This window comes from Cavia porcellus, unplaced genomic scaffold, assembly GCF_034190915.1.
Source record: "Cavia porcellus strain 051 isolate PalLab524CR breed Dunkin Hartley unplaced genomic scaffold, mCavPor4.1 scaffold_5, whole genome shotgun sequence".
Lineage (NCBI taxonomy): Eukaryota > Metazoa > Chordata > Mammalia > Rodentia > Caviidae > Cavia > Cavia porcellus.
Window position 1 is genome coordinate 40,195,192 of NW_026947488.1, and position 22,256 is coordinate 40,217,447.

The 22,256-nt window shown below is 36.5% G+C and overlaps 2 protein-coding genes across 7 annotated transcripts in view; one reads left to right on the forward strand and one right to left on the reverse strand.

Annotated features, from left to right (window-relative positions):
- The window catches only part of Ndufaf5 (NADH:ubiquinone oxidoreductase complex assembly factor 5), a 32,083-nt gene extending 12,937 nt beyond the window's left edge, over window positions 1-19,146 (reverse strand). For 2 of the 5 annotated variants that reach the window (XM_003476387.5, XM_063248676.1), the window contains exons 1-6: window positions 18,925-19,146; window positions 16,598-16,638; window positions 14,023-14,086; window positions 5,520-5,567; window positions 4,109-4,212; window positions 1,184-1,223 (exon numbers count right to left, since the gene is read on the reverse strand). In XM_003476387.5, the coding sequence (XP_003476435.2) occupies window positions 1,184-1,223; window positions 4,109-4,212; window positions 5,520-5,567; window positions 14,023-14,086; window positions 16,598-16,638; window positions 18,925-19,146 (519 nt within the window). Of the gene's footprint in view, window positions 1-1,183; window positions 1,224-4,108; window positions 4,213-5,519; window positions 5,568-14,022; window positions 14,087-16,597; window positions 16,639-18,924 lie in introns of those variants that run through there. The other 3 variants (XM_023560040.2, XM_063248677.1, XM_023560039.1) reach the window with 2 other exon arrangements.
- Window positions 19,147-19,209: 63 nt separating this feature from the next.
- The window catches only part of Esf1 (ESF1 nucleolar pre-rRNA processing protein homolog), a 69,617-nt gene continuing 66,570 nt past the window's right edge, over window positions 19,210-22,256 (forward strand). Inside the window, exons 1-2 of one of the 2 annotated variants that reach the window (XM_003476539.5) lie at window positions 19,210-19,360; window positions 20,476-21,150. In XM_003476539.5, coding sequence (XP_003476587.2) covers window positions 20,517-21,150 — 634 coding nt within the window. In that variant the 5' untranslated portion in view covers window positions 19,210-19,360; window positions 20,476-20,516. The remainder of the gene's footprint in view (window positions 19,361-20,475; window positions 21,151-22,256) is intronic. The other variant, XM_013159880.3, reaches the window with a different exon arrangement.

Sequence of the window (22,256 nt, forward strand, 5' to 3'; positions counted from 1 at the left end):
CAAAACACATCAAACCAACTTCCCTTTGCTCTATTTTGATTAATTCTTATTTTTTTATTTATCTAATCATTTCACTTTTCTCCTTACTTTTACTAATCATTCCGTCAGGCATCTGGATTTAAAACATTAAGGTAAGTTTTGAGTTCCCCTTTGATCTTTGGAGCTAGGAAGCCACCAAATTGTTGATTTTTCTTTGCAGAATCCTACAAACCTTTCCATTTTTTAATTCCTATCACTGTTACCTAGATTTGAGTTTTCTTACACATGGACCACTGAAATATTCTCTCTTCAACTTAATCAAATTCTCTATCATCAGTTTTCTAAGAAACAAAATGATGTGTGGGTTGTTTAATCCACACATCAAACAGAACTCTGCAACCTAAGAAATAGCACATGCCTAGCTATCCTGCCACCGAAATTTTAATCACATCACTTTCCCCCTTAAAGTTCTCTAGCAGCTCTAAATTGCATAAAGAATAAACTCCAGAGTTCTAAACCTGCAGAGCATCTAAGTCTTCCTATATATGGTTTTAATACATCTCATCTCCCAGCACACCAGTCACCCCCCAAACAGGTCTCCTTCTGGACCCTGTGGCCGAGGCTTTTTTTCCTCATGCTCATGCTATGGCTGGGCCTTCCAGGAATACTGTACCCCCTGAATCCAAAACTTACATACTCTCTAAAACTCTGCTCAAGTCCTGTAACTCCTTCCTCTGAAAGCTTTCTTCAGCAACTCCAAGTCATAATGATCTGTATCTCTTATTTTGAAAACATGCTTTTTATTTATCCCTTTTGGATTCACTGATGAGTATCAACAAATTAAGCACTTACCTGGCATACTCTAAGTTATAGGGAAGATACAAATATAAATAGATTCATACCCACACAAAATTTATAGGCAATTAAGTGAAAGGGATCCCACGCAGAAAATGTCTTTATATCATCCATACTATTTTGTGTAGTTAATATTTTCAAAATTTAGATTCTGAGTCATTCAATGTATATAGATTTATATGGCAAAGTGTACCCAACTGTACCAAGTGTACCCAGCCCATAGAAGTACTTGATTTGCTTCCATTCTCAAACTCTAAGACCTATACATACATAGTCTGTGAAAATGGAAATATCTGTACATTGCTAATAATGAAAAAATACAGAATAGAATCAACATAGGTTTTCTCACCTGTTCAAGTGCTCTAGGAAGGTCATTAACCCAATGCAAACTAAAATACAAAAACAGTGTTTGTTTGAGCTCGACTAATATAATTATCATATATAATAAGCCATAAAAAGTAGTGTAGTCTGAAATTATGTCAAAACTCATTAACTTCATAATTTTCAAATAAACATTCCTTCTGTCACACTACAAAATTCCCTCTTGTCAGTATAACACTTTAACTAGAAAAACGATATCATCACTTAAAGTCATCCATATTTGGCATTTCATCCAAATAGTAGTACTCTTGAGAACTTATCTGAAAGTGCTAAAAATATTTGATTAAAAAAAAGTTCACCAATTAAACAATTAAGCCAAGGAAACATAGTATTCTAAGTAATATTTTCCTAAGAGAAACAAAGATCATTAGTAGACATAAAATTTTCCAAAAGCAAATGGTATCATTCATCAAAAGCTTAACTTAAGAGTCTGGCATAGTAGTGCATGCCTGTAATCCCAGTACTCAGAGGCTGAGGCAGAAAGATCACTGTGTTTCCAAGGCCAATCTGGACTACATAAGCGAGTTGAAGGCCAGACTGCACTATACAGTGAGATCTTGCCTCAAAAAACTAAAAAAAAAAAAAAAAAAAGTTAGTGAATTTTGTAGTAACATTCTTCTTTTTTTTTTTTAAGATTTAAAATACACAAACACACACAGAGTAGTTCTGGGTTAACAGCAAAATTGAGAAGTAGCTAAGGAGACTTTTCCATCCTTGCATATGCACAGTCTCCTTTATTAACATTCTCACCATGGTAGCATATTTATTACAATTAATGAACCTATACTTGTAATATCACACACCATTATCATCCAACATTGATAGTTTATATTAGAGTTCATTCTTGGTGTTAGGCATTCTGTAAGTTTGGACAAATGTATGACATGTATCACTATTAGAGTATCATACAGAATATTTTCACTACCTTAACTCCCTTCTCAATAATCTCTGGCAACTACTTATTTTTAAATGTCTCCATGGTTTTGCCTTTTCCAGACTGTCATACTGTATCCTTTTTTTTTTTTTTTCACGTATGTGCTTTTTCAGATTAGCTTTTTCCACTTTGTAATTTGTACTTACGTTTCCTAAATGTTTTTTTAAGACCTGGCAGCTTCTTTTCAATGCATAAATATTCAGGGTCTGGCTGTACCACACTTTAGCCATTCACCTACTATAAGGACATCTTAAGCTCTGTCCAAGTTTTGGTAATTATGAACAGAACAGCTACAAATATTTGTACGCAAATTTTTGTACAGACATCAGTTTTCACATCTTTAGGTAAACACCTTGAAGCATGATTTTTGGGTCATATGGTAAAAATGTTTACATTTGTAGGAAATTCCTCAGCTGTCTCCCAAAGTGCCTATACCATTTTTCATTTCTATCAGCAATGAATGAGAATTTCTGCTGTTCCACATCCTTGTCAGCATTTGTTATCAGTGTTCTGGATGTTGGCCACTCTGATAGATGGGTACCTTGAAGCATGATTTTTGGGTCATACCCAACATCTTTATTAGCACCACACTCTATAATTGACTGAACTAAGCCAGGTAGCTAAAATTTTTAAAGATGACAAGAAAAACAAAAGCCAGAGTTCTCTATCCTTATTAAGAAACCTCTTAGAATTTCCTTTAACCCTATTTACTTTTTCCCAGAATATGGTCATATTAGAAAGCAAGAATCTTGTTCTCTGTCTGTCATTCTTTCCCAACTGAGTTGGCACCCTCTTATGCTGACTTCAAGGACAGAATTAAACATTCATTTTAAACTATACTGGATTAAGCTCACCTTTATCCTTCAAAGTGCTTTCCAATAATTTTATTAGATAATGTAGAAACTAAGGAGATCCTCCATCATACTTACAAAGAAACCAAAAGCAAAAGAATTAAGTTATTTGCAAATAGTAAACAGATGAGCTTGAATTGAAACCTATATTCTGACTCTCTCCCAGGTCTCCTTCCTTTAGATCAAGATGCTTTTTGTAACAGAACAAAATTACTTTCTAAAACTTTGTTCAGTGTTTATATAAAGGCAAGGAAGAAATCACAAGCTCACTAAAGGAAACACCAAGGGTGACCAACTTTCCTAGTTTGCCTGGGTCTAATAAGTTTTCCAGGAAACAGGTGGCTTTCAGTGCTAAAACTGGCAAAGTCCTGGACACATTCTGATGTTGTTCACCTTAAACACAGCTAACAGAAAGGATGAACTGGATGTGAGATGTGCAATAAACCTTTAAAAGAAAATCTTAATAAACCTTTACAAGAAAATCTGTAAGAGGAAAAATTAGGTGCCACAGTGGATAGTTTATTTTCTCTATTAGATGCAGTTTTTTTTTTAATTCTTAACTCATGTTTGTATCTCCTAAAAGCATCTAGCTCAGTGTCTCACATATTGTAATCTACTAAATCAATACTTACAGTACATACTCATGTAATAAATGTACAGGGACACAGTAGAAAACACAAAGGGAAAGAAGAAACTTGAGGACTGTATTTCTTTGTAAAAGAATTAAGGTTGAAAGAAACACTAGCTTTCCCATTTGCCAAATGACTTTTGGTAAGAGGGTGCCAACACTTGAATACTGGAGTCAGGATACTCTCAAACTTCTGCCCTATCAGCAAAAATCCAAAATACTAAGTTCTACTGGGGAGAAAAACCCCTTCTAATGTATGTGGAAGCTGTGGAAAATTTGGGATAAAAAGTATTATTATCGCTATGAGAAAGCACTGGGATCTGTAATTCTTTCCTAGAGAAATTCAGTTTATAAAATAACTGTTCATGATTGTTTAAAAAGTTACTGAGAATTTACTGTTACCTATTTTAACTTGTAAAACTTTATAGCATCATTTATTTATAATACATCTATTTTTTAAAGTACAAATAGATTACCAACCTTAAACTGCTAACCACCAGGTCAAATGTATTTTCTTGGAAGGGAAGGAATTCTTCATCAGCTAAAACACTGAAAGTAGGAATCTCTGTTTCTAGGGAATTTTTCTAATGATAAAAAAATAAAAGATATAAAGCATATGTATGCAGTCTCATTATTAAATTTAAATCAATTTTATGTTCATTTGGCTGTTTCTATCCAAACAACAACAAAACGTGATATGCGGTACCCAAAGAACTTTGTTAAATGACATGTAAGCTCAAACAGAAAAACTGGTTAGCTGATATCCACCTTATACCAAAACAATCTCAGAAAGCTGAACATTTCAAAGGGATAACTAAAGCCACAGAATACTAGATAAAAAATGGGTGAACATTTTTATACTTTCAAATTAAAAAATAATAAAGGCTAAGTTAATATCACTCAAAAGATAGAAACTATAAATGAAAATATTGATATATCTAATGACAAACGAAATGCTCTGAAAAGCAACAAAAAAATGTGACACACAAACTGGGCAATATATTTATAATACACATAATGAAGAATATCCCTAAAAAACAAGCTCTTAATAACAACCTAGCATTAGAATGGCTAAAAGCTAAAGTCAACTACCAAGGTACACGTGTCACAAAACTATTTATACAATTAACAAGTTGAGAAATACCACCAAAAACCAACAGCCATTGGTTCAACTATTTGGTTCAACTAAAGAAATAAAAAAAGACATCATTTTTGCCTATCTAACTGACAAAGACCAAAATAAACAAGCAAACAAAAAAACCCAACAATAACAACAACAAAAAGACTGGCTCAGTGATGCCGAAGAGGCAAGTAAACACTTTCACATAATACCCTCATTCAGTTTTTCTAGGGACAGCCTAGAGATATATACAGATATCTTTACATCAGTGAATCCACAAATTTCACTACCAAGAATATAACCCCCGGTTTAAAAAAAAAAAAAATCACACACAGTTGCTTCACATAAGGATATTCACTGCATTGTTGAGTACTGAAACAGTACAAGTAAAATGTTTTCCAATAGAAATCTAGTTAAATTAACATTCATATATTGGAGAACTATGTAATCACTTGAAAAGACATACACAAATAGTCCCTGACAGGAATGTAAAAAATAGAATGACAGCATAATATTGTTCGTAGAATACTGCGACAGGAGAGAGTTGTACGTCTGCAAAGATAAATATCAAACTTCAACAGTGGCTGTCTCTGGGTGGCAAGACTGGGGTAGTTTTTCCTTTCTCCTTTAGATTTCTTGCACTATATAATTTTTCTTTATGTGTGTTACGTGTATGTTAGTGAGAAAAAAGAAAGCCATTTTCATTTTGAGGGAAATAAAGAACTAAAAAACCAGGAGATCAGAAACCAACAATGTTAAAAAGCCACCTACCAAAGCATTTTCTGCAATGTCTGTTTGGAAAAACTTCCCAATTGTTTCCTGAAAAGAAATTATTAAAGCTGATCAGATGCAACAAGACAAGCAAATATATAAATGTAATAGTTAATAAAACAAAACAAATAGTTGTTGAAATTTCTAAAGGAAAAAGGGCTAACTTTAGAATAATTTTCAGCTCTATAAGTCTTTTTCTATATTACACTAGTATAGTACATGATACATAATAAATTACACAGATTTAAATGCATGTAATCTTTAATGTAATTTCGGTTACTCTTTAACGTATTTAATTTCAGTTAATAAAACAAAATACAAATGTAAACATTAACAAGCTTTACTGCACTGAGTGAGGGCTTCTATGCTAACTTGTCCAGGACTTAATAAGCTGAGAGCTAGTTTTCATACTCTCATGCCACAAAGGCACTTCTTGTATGGGTTTCCTGCATTCAATTATTCATTCAAAGAGTTTACAAACAGTAAAGAGTTAGCACACAGAGACTTAGGGATGGGGCTTATGGGCTTTACTTCCCTTGTTTTATCTATCCTTTTTCCCTTTCAAGAAGAAAGGGTACAGAGGGTTCCAGTAAAGATGGCGGATAGATAAGAGCAGATCACAGAGGCTCCCTGAGACAGTCAACTTAGATGCCAAAATAACAGTGTGGGGAGTCCTGGACAGAGGGAGATGAATCCTCTCGACCCAGGAAGAAACTAAAGTAAAAAGAACCCGTCAAACATGCAATCCTGGTGCTACTATTGGAACAGCTAAGATTCGGTGCTCCAGCTGCAGTGCCCAAACACGCGTGGCCACAACTCATCAAGCTGCCCAAATTTTGACTCACTGGAAGCACAGTCGCACTGAAGTCAGACAGCAGCAAGCCCAACGGAGAAAGGAGCTAGCAAGGGACCTGTATTGACCTGCGGTGAGTGCTGGGAATAAAACCCTTCCACAGAAAAGGGTGTTGTTCCAACAGGACAACACTTTGGAATCGGGCAGGACTGGCAAGAACAAGGAACATGCAGTGACTTCAGTCAGTTGTTCCCTTCCTAAACGAGATTGGTGGGATATGCTTGACTTGGGTCATGCCTCTGGCTAAGAACCAATAAGTTCTCCCAAACCAATTCCCTACTTGGTACACACTAACCCAGTGAAGGCCTCAGGAGGTTGACTGACCCGGATGGGAGGGGCCAGCATACTCCACCCTTGTTTGTACCTCATTAGCACACTGGAGTGGGCAGGATCACCTAGCCAGTGCACTTCAGAAGACCTTTAACAAAGAAAGGGACTGGGACCTCCTTTAAATGCCTGTATGAAAGAAACAAAAAAATATGAGAAGAGGAAGCAAGAAAAAGTCCCCAGCTCCCAACCCTGAGAACACTAATCCAGGAAAGGTAAATACAAAAGAGATTGAGGACACAAACATGCAATATCAGACACAGCATCAGTGGACATAAAGAGATACCTTCGGGACCTCATAGGCGAGTTCAAAAGTAAAATATTTAACCAAGTAAAGCAAGATATAAGTAGATGAATAAAAGAAATGCTAAGCACCTCTCAAGAAGACATAGAAGAATGGAGGAGCACAAAAAAGAAGAGAACCATTTGATGAAGAATATAAAGAAAACCTAGAATACATAAAACAGACTCAAAGAGATTACCAGGAAATAAAAAACTCCAATCAAAGCTGGCAAACTGTTTGAAAGAAACTAAGGATAAATTATCCAAACTGGAGGACAGCTTTGCAATGTGGGATCATGAAAGGAAAAAATTCTTAAAAATAACAAGGAAACAAGTAGTAACAATACAAAGGCGAGAAGACAACAAGAGGATCTATAACCTAAGAATCAAGAATGTGAATGAAGAAGCAGGGGTACAAACAAAGGAACTGCAAAGGCTATTCACAGAAATAAGGAAAACTTCCCAAACATAGGAAAAGGAAATGATATTCTGATATATGAAGCATACAGAACTCCAGCTACCTACAACCAAAACAGAGCCAAACCAGCCATATAATAATCAAGATCCCAGAAATTCAATATAAGAACAGCATATTAAAAGCTGTCAGAGACAAGACACAGATTACCTATAAAGGAAAACCCATCAAAATCACAGCAGACTTCTCAACACAGATCATCAAATCAAGAAGACCTTGGAGTGAAGTATTCCAAGCTCTGAAAGAAAAAAATCTCCAGCCCAGACTGATGTACCCTGAAAAACTGTCTCCAGAAATTAATGGAAAAACAAGATCCTTCCAAAACAGAGAGGAACTGGGGGAATTTGCGACCACCAATCCAACTCTACAGAGAATTCTACAGGACATTCTAAAGAGAGAGAAAAGTACCAGGATTCCAGGAATAGTGGCAGAGAGGCCTCAATGAATGGAGCAGAAAGCAGAATGAAGAAGAAAAGCAGACACCCATTGGCAGAAAAAGGCACAACAGATATGCGGCAGAGAAAGTTGGCTATAATTTCTAATATAATGGCCTTGATACACTAAAAAAGAAAGAAACACAGGCAGAGTAGATCAGAAAGAAGAGTCCACCGAGATGCTTTATATAGGAAATATAATTAACCTGAAAAGGGGTATATGGATCAAAAATCAAATATGTAAAAACAATGCTCCATGTGACAGGGAACCAGAGAGAAATAGGGGCAACTAGACCAGTATTTGTGGACAGATTGGAAAGACAGGCTTTAATAGGTGAAGAAATACAACTAGAGATCAAGTCCAGGAGGGAGAGGGTTTAGAACCACTTAGGTAAATAGCAGGTTGCCCCCCCCACTCTAAAAACCGAGGGTATCAGTGTGCAAAAATGCATAGTGCACCCTGGGGAAGTAGAAGGGGAGGAATAGTCTTTAAAAAGATGGCAGAAGATATTGTTAATAGTGTATCAGGATTTAAAACCCATATTACACTGCTCTGCTTAGATAATTTTATTCTGTCCTAGTTTGTTTACTTGCACTAGATATGAGAGCACAGACAGCTATCCCAAAAATATCAGGATATAGTGCAGTAATTATCTTTAATTTCTTATTAACTTAATCTGGAGCCCTGTGTAACTTATACTCTTTTATCATGACTCATCTTAGATAAATCTGGTTTGTTTGATTGCTGTTTGGTATTGACAGATTTTATTCAAAACTGTTATGACTGATAGTATCAAGTCTGAGAATATAGGCAATTACACTGAAGATGACAAGATTCACTATGATATCCATTCTGGTTTGATTACTACCTGTTTTTGAAGTTTTATACTATCTACAAAATTTTGCTTTTATTAATATTGTTATGTATTACTATATTCAAATATACTATGTCTGATGATATAGCCAATTCTATCGAAGATAACAAGAGACAACAAAGTAACCATGGTAGAACTCCTTGTACAACGGTTTTATATGTCTTTTTCATTTCATGTGTTTATAGGAATATGTTTTTTTGTATCTTGCTTTGTTTTGTTTCTCCCTCTAATATAGAAAGGATAGAAATATATGTTAAGACTCATGCATGCATAAAACCTATAAACAGTTTACAAGAACTATCTTCTAACTCATGATGAAATGAACAAATATGGATAACTGCATGTATGTTTAAGTGTGTAGGATTGATAACCATATTACTAAGTTTTTGATGGATAGTTGAACAGAACTATTTACAGTCTCACTGTTTGAATCCCTATTTTATGTTTCACTTATGTATCTTGAACAACTATTTGTAAGAGGACAATATGTAATCAACTAGTGATTTCTGTTTTTCTTTGAAAGTTTGTATTATTTTTATCCGTTTTCTGTTTTGTGTAGTCTTTCTTTAAATAAAAGGAGGAGGAGGAGAAGGAGGAGAAAGAGGAGAAGGAGAAGAAGGAGGAGAAAGAGGAGAAGGAGGAGGAGGAGGAGGAGGAGGAGGAGGAAGAGAAGGAGGAGAAGGAGAAGGAGGAGGAGAAAAAGAAGAAGAAGAAGAAAGGGTATTGCTTACTTCTATCCCAAATTACCATTTCCCACTTGGCTCTTTCAGGATCCTTCTTCCTCTATCTCCTCTTCTGACAATCTTCAAACACTTTCAGTCTCTTTCCCTCAACTTACAACATGCATAAACCTCCCAATTTTAAAAATATCTCATCTTGAAGTACATACCAGTTGCTTGGTTTATAATCCAACAATCTACACACTGAGGTCCTTGTCCAAACTCTTGGTAATCTATCTTTCTTTCAACTGCTTTACCAGAGCTGTTTCTAGAGATCACTAATTGTCTAAGTGGAAATGCAGTAGTTTGTTCTCACTGCCTTCAGTGCTGTTTCACTTGACTTCCTTGAAGCACTGACCTATTTCTGTTGCTGTGTTTGTGGTACTGGGGGTTAAACCCAGGGCGCTGGGCATACTAGGTATACCAGCTACACTGTACCAGTAAGCTGTGATGCCTGGATCTTTTTAAATTTTGAAATATGGTCTCATTATGTTGCCCAGGTTGGCCTTGAACTTGTGATCTTTCTGCCTGTTTTCTGAGTAGCTGGAATTACAGGGAGGCACAGTGCAACAGACTGAAGCACAGTACTGTTTAAAATCTACTAGAAACTTCTTTAGTGCTTTCTATTCTTGCTCTTGTCTATTAGAAAACCTATTCTCTTTCAATTCATTCATATCTGCTTTTCCCTGCCCACAACTTAGAAAGCATATACTATACCACAGAGTCTTTCCACTAGACACAGTCACTGCTGTTAACCTGAGGTTAAATGCAGATAAATGTTTAAGGACAAGCTCCTAACTTGACTATTTGGCAACTTCCATGGTGAGCTACTCAGTAATGGTAGATGCCAGACTACCAATGTGATGTTACTAAAGTAGAGCTGGAAAGGGACAGGCACAGTTGGCTTTCACAAGCCAGCTGCAGCATACCCTCCTGAAGGGGTCAATCAGACTGTGTCTCCCTCTTAAAAATCTAAATGAAGAGATTCAAAGAGGAGGGTAAAAGTCCCTGAGATAGAACATGTAGACTTCAAAGTTGAGACAGTGGTGTTCTGTCATACATTTAATAACCGATTCTTGCCAGGGGACTTCTGTGAACCATATCCAATTTCCATGGTGTCAATACTCCCAGAATGGCTGATTTCACTCTGTCAACACAATGTCACTGACTACAAAATTGAGGAAGAGATTAACACCAAGTTCTCATGAGCTGATCTGAGCTAGCTTTAGTATTCCACTAAATGGCCCTAATATTTATATTAGAGCTACACATACCAGTGAAGATTAGCAATAATCAATAGCAAGAAAAAAAGAAAGAAGGCAGCTATACAATATCTGTGTAATACCGGAAAACACATGAACCAAGAGAACCTCCACAATGAATTTTTAAAGTCTCATCACTTGTGAGGCCTGCTATACTTCTGGATCGCTCAGGTACACAAGAACCTCTATGTAACAAGTGTCCCTGTGTTTGGCTTTAAAGGATTTCTGCTTCTTATAAAACACTGAGGATGTAGCTCAATGGTAGAGCACTTGCCTAGCCTTGGGTTTGACTCCCAACAACACAAAGAAAAAAGAAAAGGCTAAAACCTTCCTAAGATAACACCTATCTTACTATACCTGGCAGCCTCCTTATTCTCACCCCTGAATACAACTGTGGATGGTTCTTTTCTACATTGTTGCCTTAGACAGCTTACCAATTCTTTACTGATGGCTTTAGTTGTCACCTCTAACAAGGAGTTCCAAGTAAGAACCGTAACATTTTTTTTTAAGGTGGGGTCTCATTATGTAATGCCACTGAGCCTTGAACTTGCTCATGTAGCCTATCCTAGCCTCAAGCTCATAGGGATCCTCTTGCCTCAGCTTTGAGTGCTAAGATTACAGGAGTATGTCATCACACCTGACAGAATCATAACTTCTATTTTGCCAGATTTACCTTGTCTCAATCCTTTTGCCATTCTTTTGAGAAAAAGTGTTTCTGCTCACATTTTACAGAAACTGAGGTATAGAAGGATGTAATAACTGGTCCAGGAGTACAAAGACAGCAGATAGCAGCACTGGTAATTTGAACCTCTATCTGTAAAACTTCAAATTAATGCTCTTAACCTCAACACCCAAATTCAGTTCCCCATTTCCATCTATCTTGCAGATGTTAATACTAATATATTCCTCTGACACTTTAAACTCAAACCTGTCTAAAAGAGAAAACATCCCTTATTTTTTGTCCTATTACAACTCAACTTTCCCATTCACTGAAGTCATCTTTAAAGTCATCTTACATTTATTCACAAATTAATCATTTAATAAATTTACATTTTGTGTTCTAGGAATTTAATAATGAACAAAAACAATCAAGTCCAGTAAGAAAAGGCAAACACCAAATGAAAATATACTAGGAACTAATCATGCTATAGCAACTAGCCAGTGAAGAGTGTAGTCAGGGTTTGCAAGAGAACAGGTTTAATACAGGACACACAATTTGTAGTATTATTTTATAATATTCACCAAAAAAGTCAAATGCAAAAGAGTACAAGCAATGTGTACATACAACAGAGACCCAAGGAATACCACTGAGGCCCTGAATCCAACAGCAATGTCCTACCCAAGTCCAGCTGAAGACCTAGAGCCCACGGCAATGCCCTCCATGAGTCCAGCTGGAAGCCTAAAGCCCACAACACTCCCTCATGCAAGTCTGTATCAAAGATCTGCACTAAGAAGGACCAAAAATCAGTGGTAGAAGCTAGAAAGTCTGTGCTAGCAGGCTAAACGCTCTGCACCACAGCCAGGAAGCAATGCTTAAATTAAGAATCAGAGCTCCCTGAAGAGAATCACAATCATCCTCAAGTACAGTGAGAATCCAAGCTCCTCCAATGATGAGAACAGCTGAGTTCATATGGGGGGGGGGGGGCAGCACAACAAGCTTCTCCAGGAGAACCAACCTCTCCAGTTCCCTTTTTTTGCTCTTTTTTTTTTTTTTTTTTTTTTTTTTTTTTAACTTTTTATCGGTACCAGGGATGGAACTCAAGACCGCCTGCTTGCAAGACAGGTGCTTATGCCGCTGAGCTAAATCCCCAGCCCCTTCCAGTTCCTTTTATGCTATTGGCAACAATCCTCAGATGGGCCATTCACATCTAGCACCAAGCTGATTCAGTTCAGTTGGGCATTACAAATGGACCATTAGTGTTACCAATGGACCATTAGTTAATCCACCACAGGACACTATTTTAGAAACCAATCAGAGACAAGATCTCTGATAAGAAGTCATTTCAGCAAAGATCTGACAGAGGTAGGTAATCCACAAAGATATCTTGGGGGAAAGTATTAGAAGTGCTGCCCTGTGTGAAAGTAAGGAGGCCAGAGTTACTAAAAAATAGGGTGACAGGAAGAAGGTAAGGTCGGGACATGATGAAGAGTCACTTTATGGACTGACTTCAAATTATGACTAAATTAGATGAAAAAACAATTTTGATTTACAGTACTATGAGAATACTCTCCGAGACAAAGGCAGAAGCAGGGAGCTCAAGAAGGAAACTACTGTGATAATCTAGGCAAAAGGTGATAACAAGGACCAACTTGGTAGTGGTAAAGGTAGAGCTATATAGCTGTATTCTGAAATCCAAAAATTTATTTGATGACAATCAGTCATCAAGTTTTGTGAGTTCCAGTAGGTCTCTTTCCTATGTTACATCTTTTGTACCTGCTGCCTTCAAATGAGTAGTAGACCTTTATCCTCCACGACTGCCATCACCTTTAGCACAGTCTCCTAATTGGTTGGTTTCTCTATGCTTTCTTTAATCCTTCCTGTATGCCACTTCCAAATGAATCTTCCTTTAATATCACTATTATCACATTCCATTGTATTCTTACTTTTCCTGCCATCCTTCCAATCAAATGAATCACCAATCCAGATTCAATAAAATTGTAGGTCTGAGTCTATGCCTTTGAGAGACCTAGACCACATGAACCTCTACTGATTTATTTTCTTCCTTTAATTCCATTTACATTTTAATGCCTGTCCATTTGTATGCCATTTAGTATTGTCAATAACAATGTTGTAGAAGCCCCACAATCCTCTCCCTCACCCCCATGTGACCCAAGGCCTAAGTGTGTGTTTTTATCTAAGTAGATTTTATATAAAAATCCTGCCTTACTTAATCACTGGGTCCAGCAGTGTCCTATTCACAGAATCTAAAAGACTAAATGAATATCTTTATGATCTGGAATTAGAAAAATAAAGTGCCATAATAAAAGACTACTTATATTTAGTCATAAAGACTTAACTAATACACATTAGGTAGTCTACCAATCTACAATTCAGTTTCTAATTTTTACTGTGAATTCTCAAAAATGAACAAAATGAAAACAAAGAAAAATATACATGGATTTAAATAAATTACTATCAGTAGAAAGGCTTAACAAAACGAATTAGAAATTCTGATAATAAAAATCTAAATAGGATTCAACTGAAATGATTAGGAAAGTCTTTAAAATAAGTCACTTTTATTTCTCAAAGTAAATTAAGTCACTGAATAAATATACCTTATTCAAATGTTGTGCTATATAACCTCTTCCACAACCAACATCCAAAGCAAGGGGGAAATCTCTAAAAAACAGACACAGAAGTTATGCTCTGTTTATAAAACAATCCAAAAAATAATCTTTCTTAAGTAAAAACATTTTAGTGAATACAACTTTCAAACACAAACACAAATATCACCTGCCTTTTCTGCCACACTGAAACATTTCAGGGAATGCAATTTTCAAACACAAACACAAATGTCATCTGCTTTTGCCGCTGTAGCTTCCAGAGAGCATACAAGGCTGTGTGATTCAGTCATTCATTTATAGAACCACATAAAGAATCACTTTCCACAAGGTGGTTTCATGATAGATTTAAAAAACAGATTTGATGAGAATATTTTAATATATTCAGGCAAAGAATGAAAAAGGACTGAAGTAAATTAACATAAAATGAACTGGCATCCTTATCAGGAATTTAGTTATCTTTTGGTAAAGCAGAATGCTTAGATATCTTCATGTGAAATGCCATGATATAGTAACATGTTAAACTTAAAAAAAAAACTAACTAATAGGGATCATTTACTGACAAGTTTATCAGGTTCAAAGTACTGTACTAGGAATCCAGAGCTAAGAAAATCAAGCCAACACCTGAAGTAATAAGCAGCAGTCTGTTCATAGATTCACTTTCACCATTTTTTTTTTGGTGGTACTGAGTATTGAACTCACAACCTTGTGTTTCCCAGGCAGGGGCTTACATCACTGAACTAAGTCCCTGGCCCACTCATAGATTCACTTTTAACAACATAAACTACTCTTTCTAATACTAGAATATTAATGTAAGGATATATGCAGTTTTAATAATTGCAAATATTTAACTTTTAAAACATGCTTTTAGTCATAATCACAAGTCTTTCCACGGATTTCATTGTTTTGCTCAGTACTGTGACAAAGTTTGTAAAATCCAAAATAGATTTGCAAAATTTAGTGTTTTCTTATTGAATCATAAATAAGCTATAATCCAGACAAATAATTACAGCAGCTTTGTGTGTGTGTGTGTGTATACCTTAAAAACAAAATAATGAAATTAGCTTTGTGTGATGGTACATGTCTAAAATCTCTGCATATGGGCGGTAGAGGCAGGTAGACTGCCATGAGTTCAAGGCCAGCCTGCGCAACAGGGTGAGCTCAAGGTCAGCCAGAACTATACAGCAAAAATCCGTCTTTAAAAAAAAAAAGTAGTAAAAACTAGTGAAATAAAATGGGGATGTATTTATAATAGCCTTATTTTTATTTTATAAAATTAATTTATTCCAAGACTTTAAAATACAAAGATTTATCTAAGATATAAAGGAACACATGCTTTTACAAATTTTATGAACAAATGTAAAAAATTCATCCCAGCTTGATCTAATTCGATGTCTTTTAAAAAGAACACAGAAAGTGACTTGCTAGTATCACTGAATAATTCTACAATACATCCATTATTTGACTGTCACTCCCACTATATGACCATAAACTTCAATCTATAAATCTTTCATTATGCCTAATATACAGCAAAAAAACCATCAAAATTTCAATAACTCTTGATAAAAATGCTATTTTTTCATGTTATCCTGTCTACTAAATTGCTATAAACCCCTAACACTAATAGTTCTTAAGACAAAAAGGCCAAAAACTCACCTATCCAGATTGAGAAATAAACTTAGGGAGGATCTCTCTTTTACTTTTGCTAACTTTAGTTAAACTTTTAAATCTGTATTAGCATTTATACATGGATGTTCCCCCAAAGCCTTGTGTGCTTGAGCAAGACTTGTGACTGGACTATAGGTGCTACAGCTGGGTAGGTGTTGGAAGGTGAGGCCTGATTGTAAAGAAATGGGTTCCTGGGGCGTCACCTGCTTCCCTGAGTCCTCCCTTTTCTGGCTGCCCTGAGTTGAGCAGCTTTCCTCATACCAGGCCCTTCTGTCATGCCAGCAACCATGCAAGGACTGAAACATCTAAAATACACACCAAAATAAACCTCTCCTCCTGAAAGTTGCGGGTGTTAAATATTTTATCCTAGCAATGTAGAAAGTGATTAAGATATCTAAATTTAGTAAATCATAAAAATTTACATAAAGTCAACTTTTTAATCTGTTTGGAACGATCTTTCCTTACTGGCTTTTGACCAAATCAAGTGGGTCAATTGTCTATAGACTTGGAAAAGAGCCACACATCATGCTTCCATACTTTTTTCTTTTTCCTGTTAGGCAATAATGATAAAAAGAACATTAAGCTCTCCCAGACAATAAAGACACACACAGTGTGACGCAAACTGCCAGCCCTATTAATAAGTATTTCTAGATTCTGCAGTTCCAAATAACAAACTCGGTTAACATGTAAAATGTAAGGTTTCGTTCAAAAGCTGATTGTATTAACCAGGCATGGGGGAATGCACCTGTAACCCCAGCTACTCAGATGGCTGAAAGAAGACAACCATTTGAGCCCAGTTGTTTGAGGTTAATCTAGGCAATACAGCAAAACCTTGTCTTAAAAAAAAAAAAAAAAAACACTAAAACTTTTTTTAAACTTTATTATGTTAACCATCCCTTACCTTGCTATATCGTACACACGGTCTGCAATCTGACTTCCAACCTGAAAGATTACAACAGAAAACGATGTAAATTATGTTAAGCAGGTTTAACACAGAAGTAACACTCTCATATGACTTATTGATTACTTATGCATCAACATGGTTAAGTATTTCCCTTCATCCCTCTATTTCATGACAACAAATTTCTTTTTAACTCTCAAATAGGAACATACTAAAGTACACCAGGGAACATATTGAAATCAATTTCATGAAATCGAGATTAAATATTCTTTAAAATATTTGGCTTTAACATTTCTCACAAGGAAGAAAATAGGAACAAAATAAGCACATTATTATCCCCATGCATTAACATGAGTTATATAATAATGAAAAATTACTTTAGTTTTATTATAGATCAACATACAAATACTCAATAAAAACTCACCAACAAATTTATATTACTTAGTTACCAACCTTCCTGAGTGACATTTTGAAATTAGAAAAAAAAAAAAATGTTTGAAATGTAGCCCTATTCCATCCCAAAGTAAAAATGGTCCGAAGGCTAAGTACCACCTTTTCCTGAGTTAGCTTCAGCTTGCAAGAATAAAGATGCGGGAGTCTATAATGTTCCCGCATTCTACTCCTTTCCTCATAAACATCTCAGAGTTTCTATTAATACATGAGAGTTCAAAACATAAGTGTACTTACTTCTGAAAGAGAAAAGGGCAAAGAGAAGAGGTAGAGCAAGAGTCTGCTCAGAAAAGGCCATTGTGTACCTCATTCCTCATATCAATACCTTTTATTATAGAAAGAAACTTCATATACTTCATCTCATTTATTCTAGTTCTGCACATTGGTAGGTCTTTGGTGAATACCCAGGTGTTTTCCTTGGAGAGGGAAAGGGACTACTAGGAACACACACTCTCCATACACGTGCCATTTTAAGGAATTCACAACTTCTAAATGCTGCTCTGCAGAAGGAAACTATCAACTGGCAGGATCAGTGTACTCTGTGCACTGTGCCTTATGGAGTACAGAAAATTTCCTGACAGTTGATTTTCTATTTCTGTAACAAACTTCATCAACCTCTGAGTGGTTGTCTCACCTGAAGCTTTTTGAAAACTGACACTGTCAGTTACCTACTTTTCGGCCAGAGATACAGCTCAGTGGCACAGTGCCTGCCTGGTAAATGTGAGGTCCTAGGTTCAATTCCTGGTACCAAATAAATAAAAATAATTGTACATTAAAGTTTAAAAATTACCTATGCTTTACACAGAACTCTGCTCAAAGTAGCAGCTGAGAAAATGATTGTTGTTTTAGCTTGAAAGAATGCAATATACTCAACTCCAAATTTCTCCCACCCCTGACTGAAATATCTACTGAGATCTGTGCTCAGCGCTGTGTCCTCAGACTAGGAATTCAATCCCTAGTCTACCAAGGCAGAAAGAAAGAAGTCTTTCAACCTACTCCTGATCACCTTAATTTAACTTTCCTAAAATGTAAGATCACATCACTCCACGCTTATAACCACCCAAGTCTCATATTCCTGCAGGGCAGTGTTGTTCCAAGATAATGAATGTCACATAAATAACTTTAAGTTTTCAGAGAGCTATATTTTTCAAAAGCCACAAAAATTTAATATTAATATACTTTAATCCAACATCAAAAAATTTCACACAATCAATTCAACATTTTACATTCTTTTTGAGAGTAATTCGCTGAAATTCGTTGTGTATTTTTCATACTTTCACGTTCCACTGGTACTAGCCACATTTCGAAGGCTCAACAGCCACTAGCGGCCACCAGTTTCGATAATGAGTGGAACACGGAAGAAAATCCAGTCTTTCCTCTGAACGGTTCTAATAACCTGGGTCCTCCCAATCTCCTTTCTCACGCTTTCTCATTGGAGCTTCACCGAAGACCACCACAAGGGCGCTTCTGACTCGGGAGCTTTGCATTCGTCTCCCCACAACCCGCCTAATTCTTCAAGTCTAGGCATATCTGAGCATCGCAGTCACACATTTCATTTCCCAACTCTTACTTCTGGAGCTGAAACTAGCCTTCTTGTGTGTGTCTGTCTGCCTTCCTCCTACGGTGAAAGCCCGAAGGCACGACGAGCCTCTAACTCTCCCCCGGGCAGTTAGAACTCAACCAATACCCGGTAAGTAAGTCAATGAATGAACAGCACACTACAAGTACCCCAACACAGCCGTTCGTGATAACACAGGCCCCGGAGTAGCAAGGCTGCGGCTCAAGGTCACACGATAATAAGGGCTCGATGCTGGCCTAACCGGAGCTAGCGGACTTAAAGGTCAGCGCCGCTCTCCTCCGCGGCCCCATGGTCTCACCTCCTCCCTCAGGTAGTCAAATCTCGTCGGCTCCGGCTGCAACGCCGCCCAGTTTTTCTGTTTCCTCTTCAAACCCCGGTCGAAGATATTTAGAGCTCCGGGAGAAGTGCTGCCTGAGGGAGGGACACTAGAAGCGAGCTCTCGAAAACCAAAGTTCTCTTTAAGAACCCTTGCAGTACCAGGCCTTAGCCACCGACACCACCGCAGCCACGGCCTCAGCATCTCCACACGAAGAACTACATATCCGCGCACTTTGTAGTGCGCCTGCGCCTCGCGGTTATGGCTACGGCTACGGCAATTTCAAAGCGACCGAAATGAACGCCGAAAGGGGGCAAACGAGAAGTAGTTTGGCCCGGTTCGCGTACCGTTGCGGCCGAACTTCGCGCGAAGGATTGTGGGTGCGATTTCCATGTGAGGCTAAGAGAGACGCGAAACGGTGAGTGGGGAAGAGTATGAGAACTGCTAGTTAGAGATCTAAAAAGATAGAAGCAAGCTGTGACACGACCTGCTTTGGGTTTGTGAGGGATACACCTTTTCTTTCCCTCTCCAGAGTCTTTATTCAGGTTTCTTTAGTTCTTTTCAGGGTTGCTTCCCAGGTTGCCTCACCCCAGTAGCTTCCCCATTAGGACTGGGAGATAGGAAAGAGACCCTCGCTCTGGGGCCAGTGTTAGGGTTGCCCGCGTTAGAGAATAGGATGTTGTCGGGCTGCCATGTGTTTTCTAAACATCCGATGTTTAGAGCTTTCGTTATATATTTACATTCATTACCTCTACTACGTAGTTGGATGAATGCTGTCTACATTGTAAAGCTGTTCAAAGAGTTAACTACTGTACTAGTAAAGTTTGTAAACGCAGCAGTGAAACATTGGATATTTTTTTGGTTAGTGTATAAACTTTTTTCTCCAAGTGTAAGGAAAAAAACAGTCCCTATTTTTCAAATACTTGATCAGTTTTTTGCTCTTAGCAGTTACTAGGCTTGGCTTTTTGCACAGTTCAAATCCAGAGAAACATTAGAGACTATTTTTGAGGCAACACTACTAATTTATATTAATATACTCAAATGTCTATGGAGGATCTACTTAGTTACTTGTAGAATAAAAAATTATAGAAAAGAAGTGATATTTATTAAGTGGAGTGAGACTTTATCTGGTTCTTGAGGGAAGGTAGCATTTAGAGAGGAAACTTTGTAAACTAAGCTTGCTTTTATTTTGGTCTATTTAGTTAGGGCTCTATGTAGAAATAAAGGCTGTTAGTAGTAGCAGGAGGTAAACATTAACAGAAAATGAGACTAGAATGTAAAGAAACAAGTGAGACCGACTGAGGCTTGGGAATCTCTTAATTACATTCACTTTTAACTAATATTACTTACAGATACACATCTAGAAATACAGACATTCTAATTGCAGTGGGCTAGTTAACATTGTTGCACTCCATAAAACTTTGGGACTTTGCTTGGTCACTCAAATTAGAGTGTGTTGTAAATTAATAGTTTTTTTTTTTTAATTTAATTATATTAACCTTTCATTATTGTAACATTTGTTTTATTTTTCAGTGTTTGGTTTCTTTGAACTGTTCTTCAGTAAGACTTTCAAAATGTCATCCAAACAAGAAATAATGAGTGATCAGCGATTTAGGCGGATTTCAAAGGATCCTAGGTTCTGGGAGATGCCGGAAAAGGATCGAAAAGTCAAAATTGACAAGAGATTTCGAGCCATGTTTCATGACAAAAAGTTCAAATTGAACTATGCAGTTGATAAAAGAGGACGCCCTATCAATCACAGCACTACTGAGGACTTGAAACGTTTCTATGACCTTTCAGATTCTGATTCTGATCTCTCTGATGAAGATAGCAAAGCATTAAATCAGCAGAAAATAAAGAAGAAGAACCATAAGACAAAAAAAGAAATAGATTCAAAAAATACGATTGAGGAAAAAAAGGAAACCAAAAATATTAATCAAAAGGATCCTGGAAATAAACATGATTTAGTTAATTCTGAGAGAATTAAGGAAATCAAAAGCTTGGATAAATTTAAGACGATAGATTCAGAAATAAATTCTAAGAAGAACAGCAGAGAACTTAGACAAACAAGTACAAAACAGAAAAAAAGCATTACTGAAAATAGAGATTCTTTTCCCAAAGGGCAACTAAAGACGGACCCAGGTACCTCTAAAATTGTGAAATCTCCCAGCATCAGTTATTCTAAGACAAAAAGAGAAAAACAATCAGGTTGGTTAGAGACACTGTGGGGTTAGAATAATTTTTTTTTATACTGGTCTTTTAAAAAAGTAAATAATTATTTACATAGATTGTTAGAAATGGTTAAATACTTTAGAAACAGCTGTGAAAAGAAAAGTAGGCAGTGGTTTATTTTTGATGCTAGAAGTAAAAAAAACTTGAGTCTTCATGTTGATTTGTGGGCAGTTGAGACAGTTATAATCTCTAGGTAAAGTAGTAAATGTTATGGTAACAGATGTATCTGAAGAAGGTAGAGTTGGGTAATCATTGTTCAGCTAGAATGTGTAGATAAAACATGAGTAAGGCATGATCCAACTCTGGACTACTGCTAGATTATCAGATGCTTTTGTGCAAATTAGATAAATGCATGCCTTCTGAACAGGGAGCTTCCCAGGGTTCATAGTTCGGTTAGAGACTGACCCTTTTGAATGAAATAATAAGTTCTTTTCCCCTAAGGAGATGCAGCTCTGTATATGATTTAATTAGTAGAGTTTCGCATTGATTTCTGTCCTTCTTGCCCCATTGTAGATGTCTTCGTATGAGTAACAATCTGCTAAGCTCTTTGCCATGGCTCTGACCTAAAGTTCAACTGTCCAGTAGAAATACATCATTTTGAGTTTTCTAGTAACTGTGTTAAAAAATTTTAAAAAGCTGAAATTTTAATAAAATATTTTTAAAATTTTTTCAAAAGGAAATATTTAATATGTGATCAGTATTTAAAATGTGTTTTTTAACTTTTTTACCAAGTTGAGATAAATATTGCTCAACTTGAATGAGCCATATTTCAAGTGCTACATTGCCACATGCAGCTACTACTTAGCATGTTAGACAAGAGTAGATCTGTCTGAAAATCAGAACCACAATGCAAAATAGAATAAGAGTGCCATAAAAAGTGTTTGAGGACTATGAAATTGAGGTCACTGAAGATGTAATCAGAGAGATTCCTGAAGGAATCTGTATTTTGATTGGAGTTTGGAAAGAGTTAACTTTGTGAACCAAAGCATCCTTCATGGATACAATTTTTTGAGCCAAATTGTGGTTGGTCATGTTCAGAAGAGAATCCAGTAGAATTTGATTAAATAATAAGGTCTTGAAGA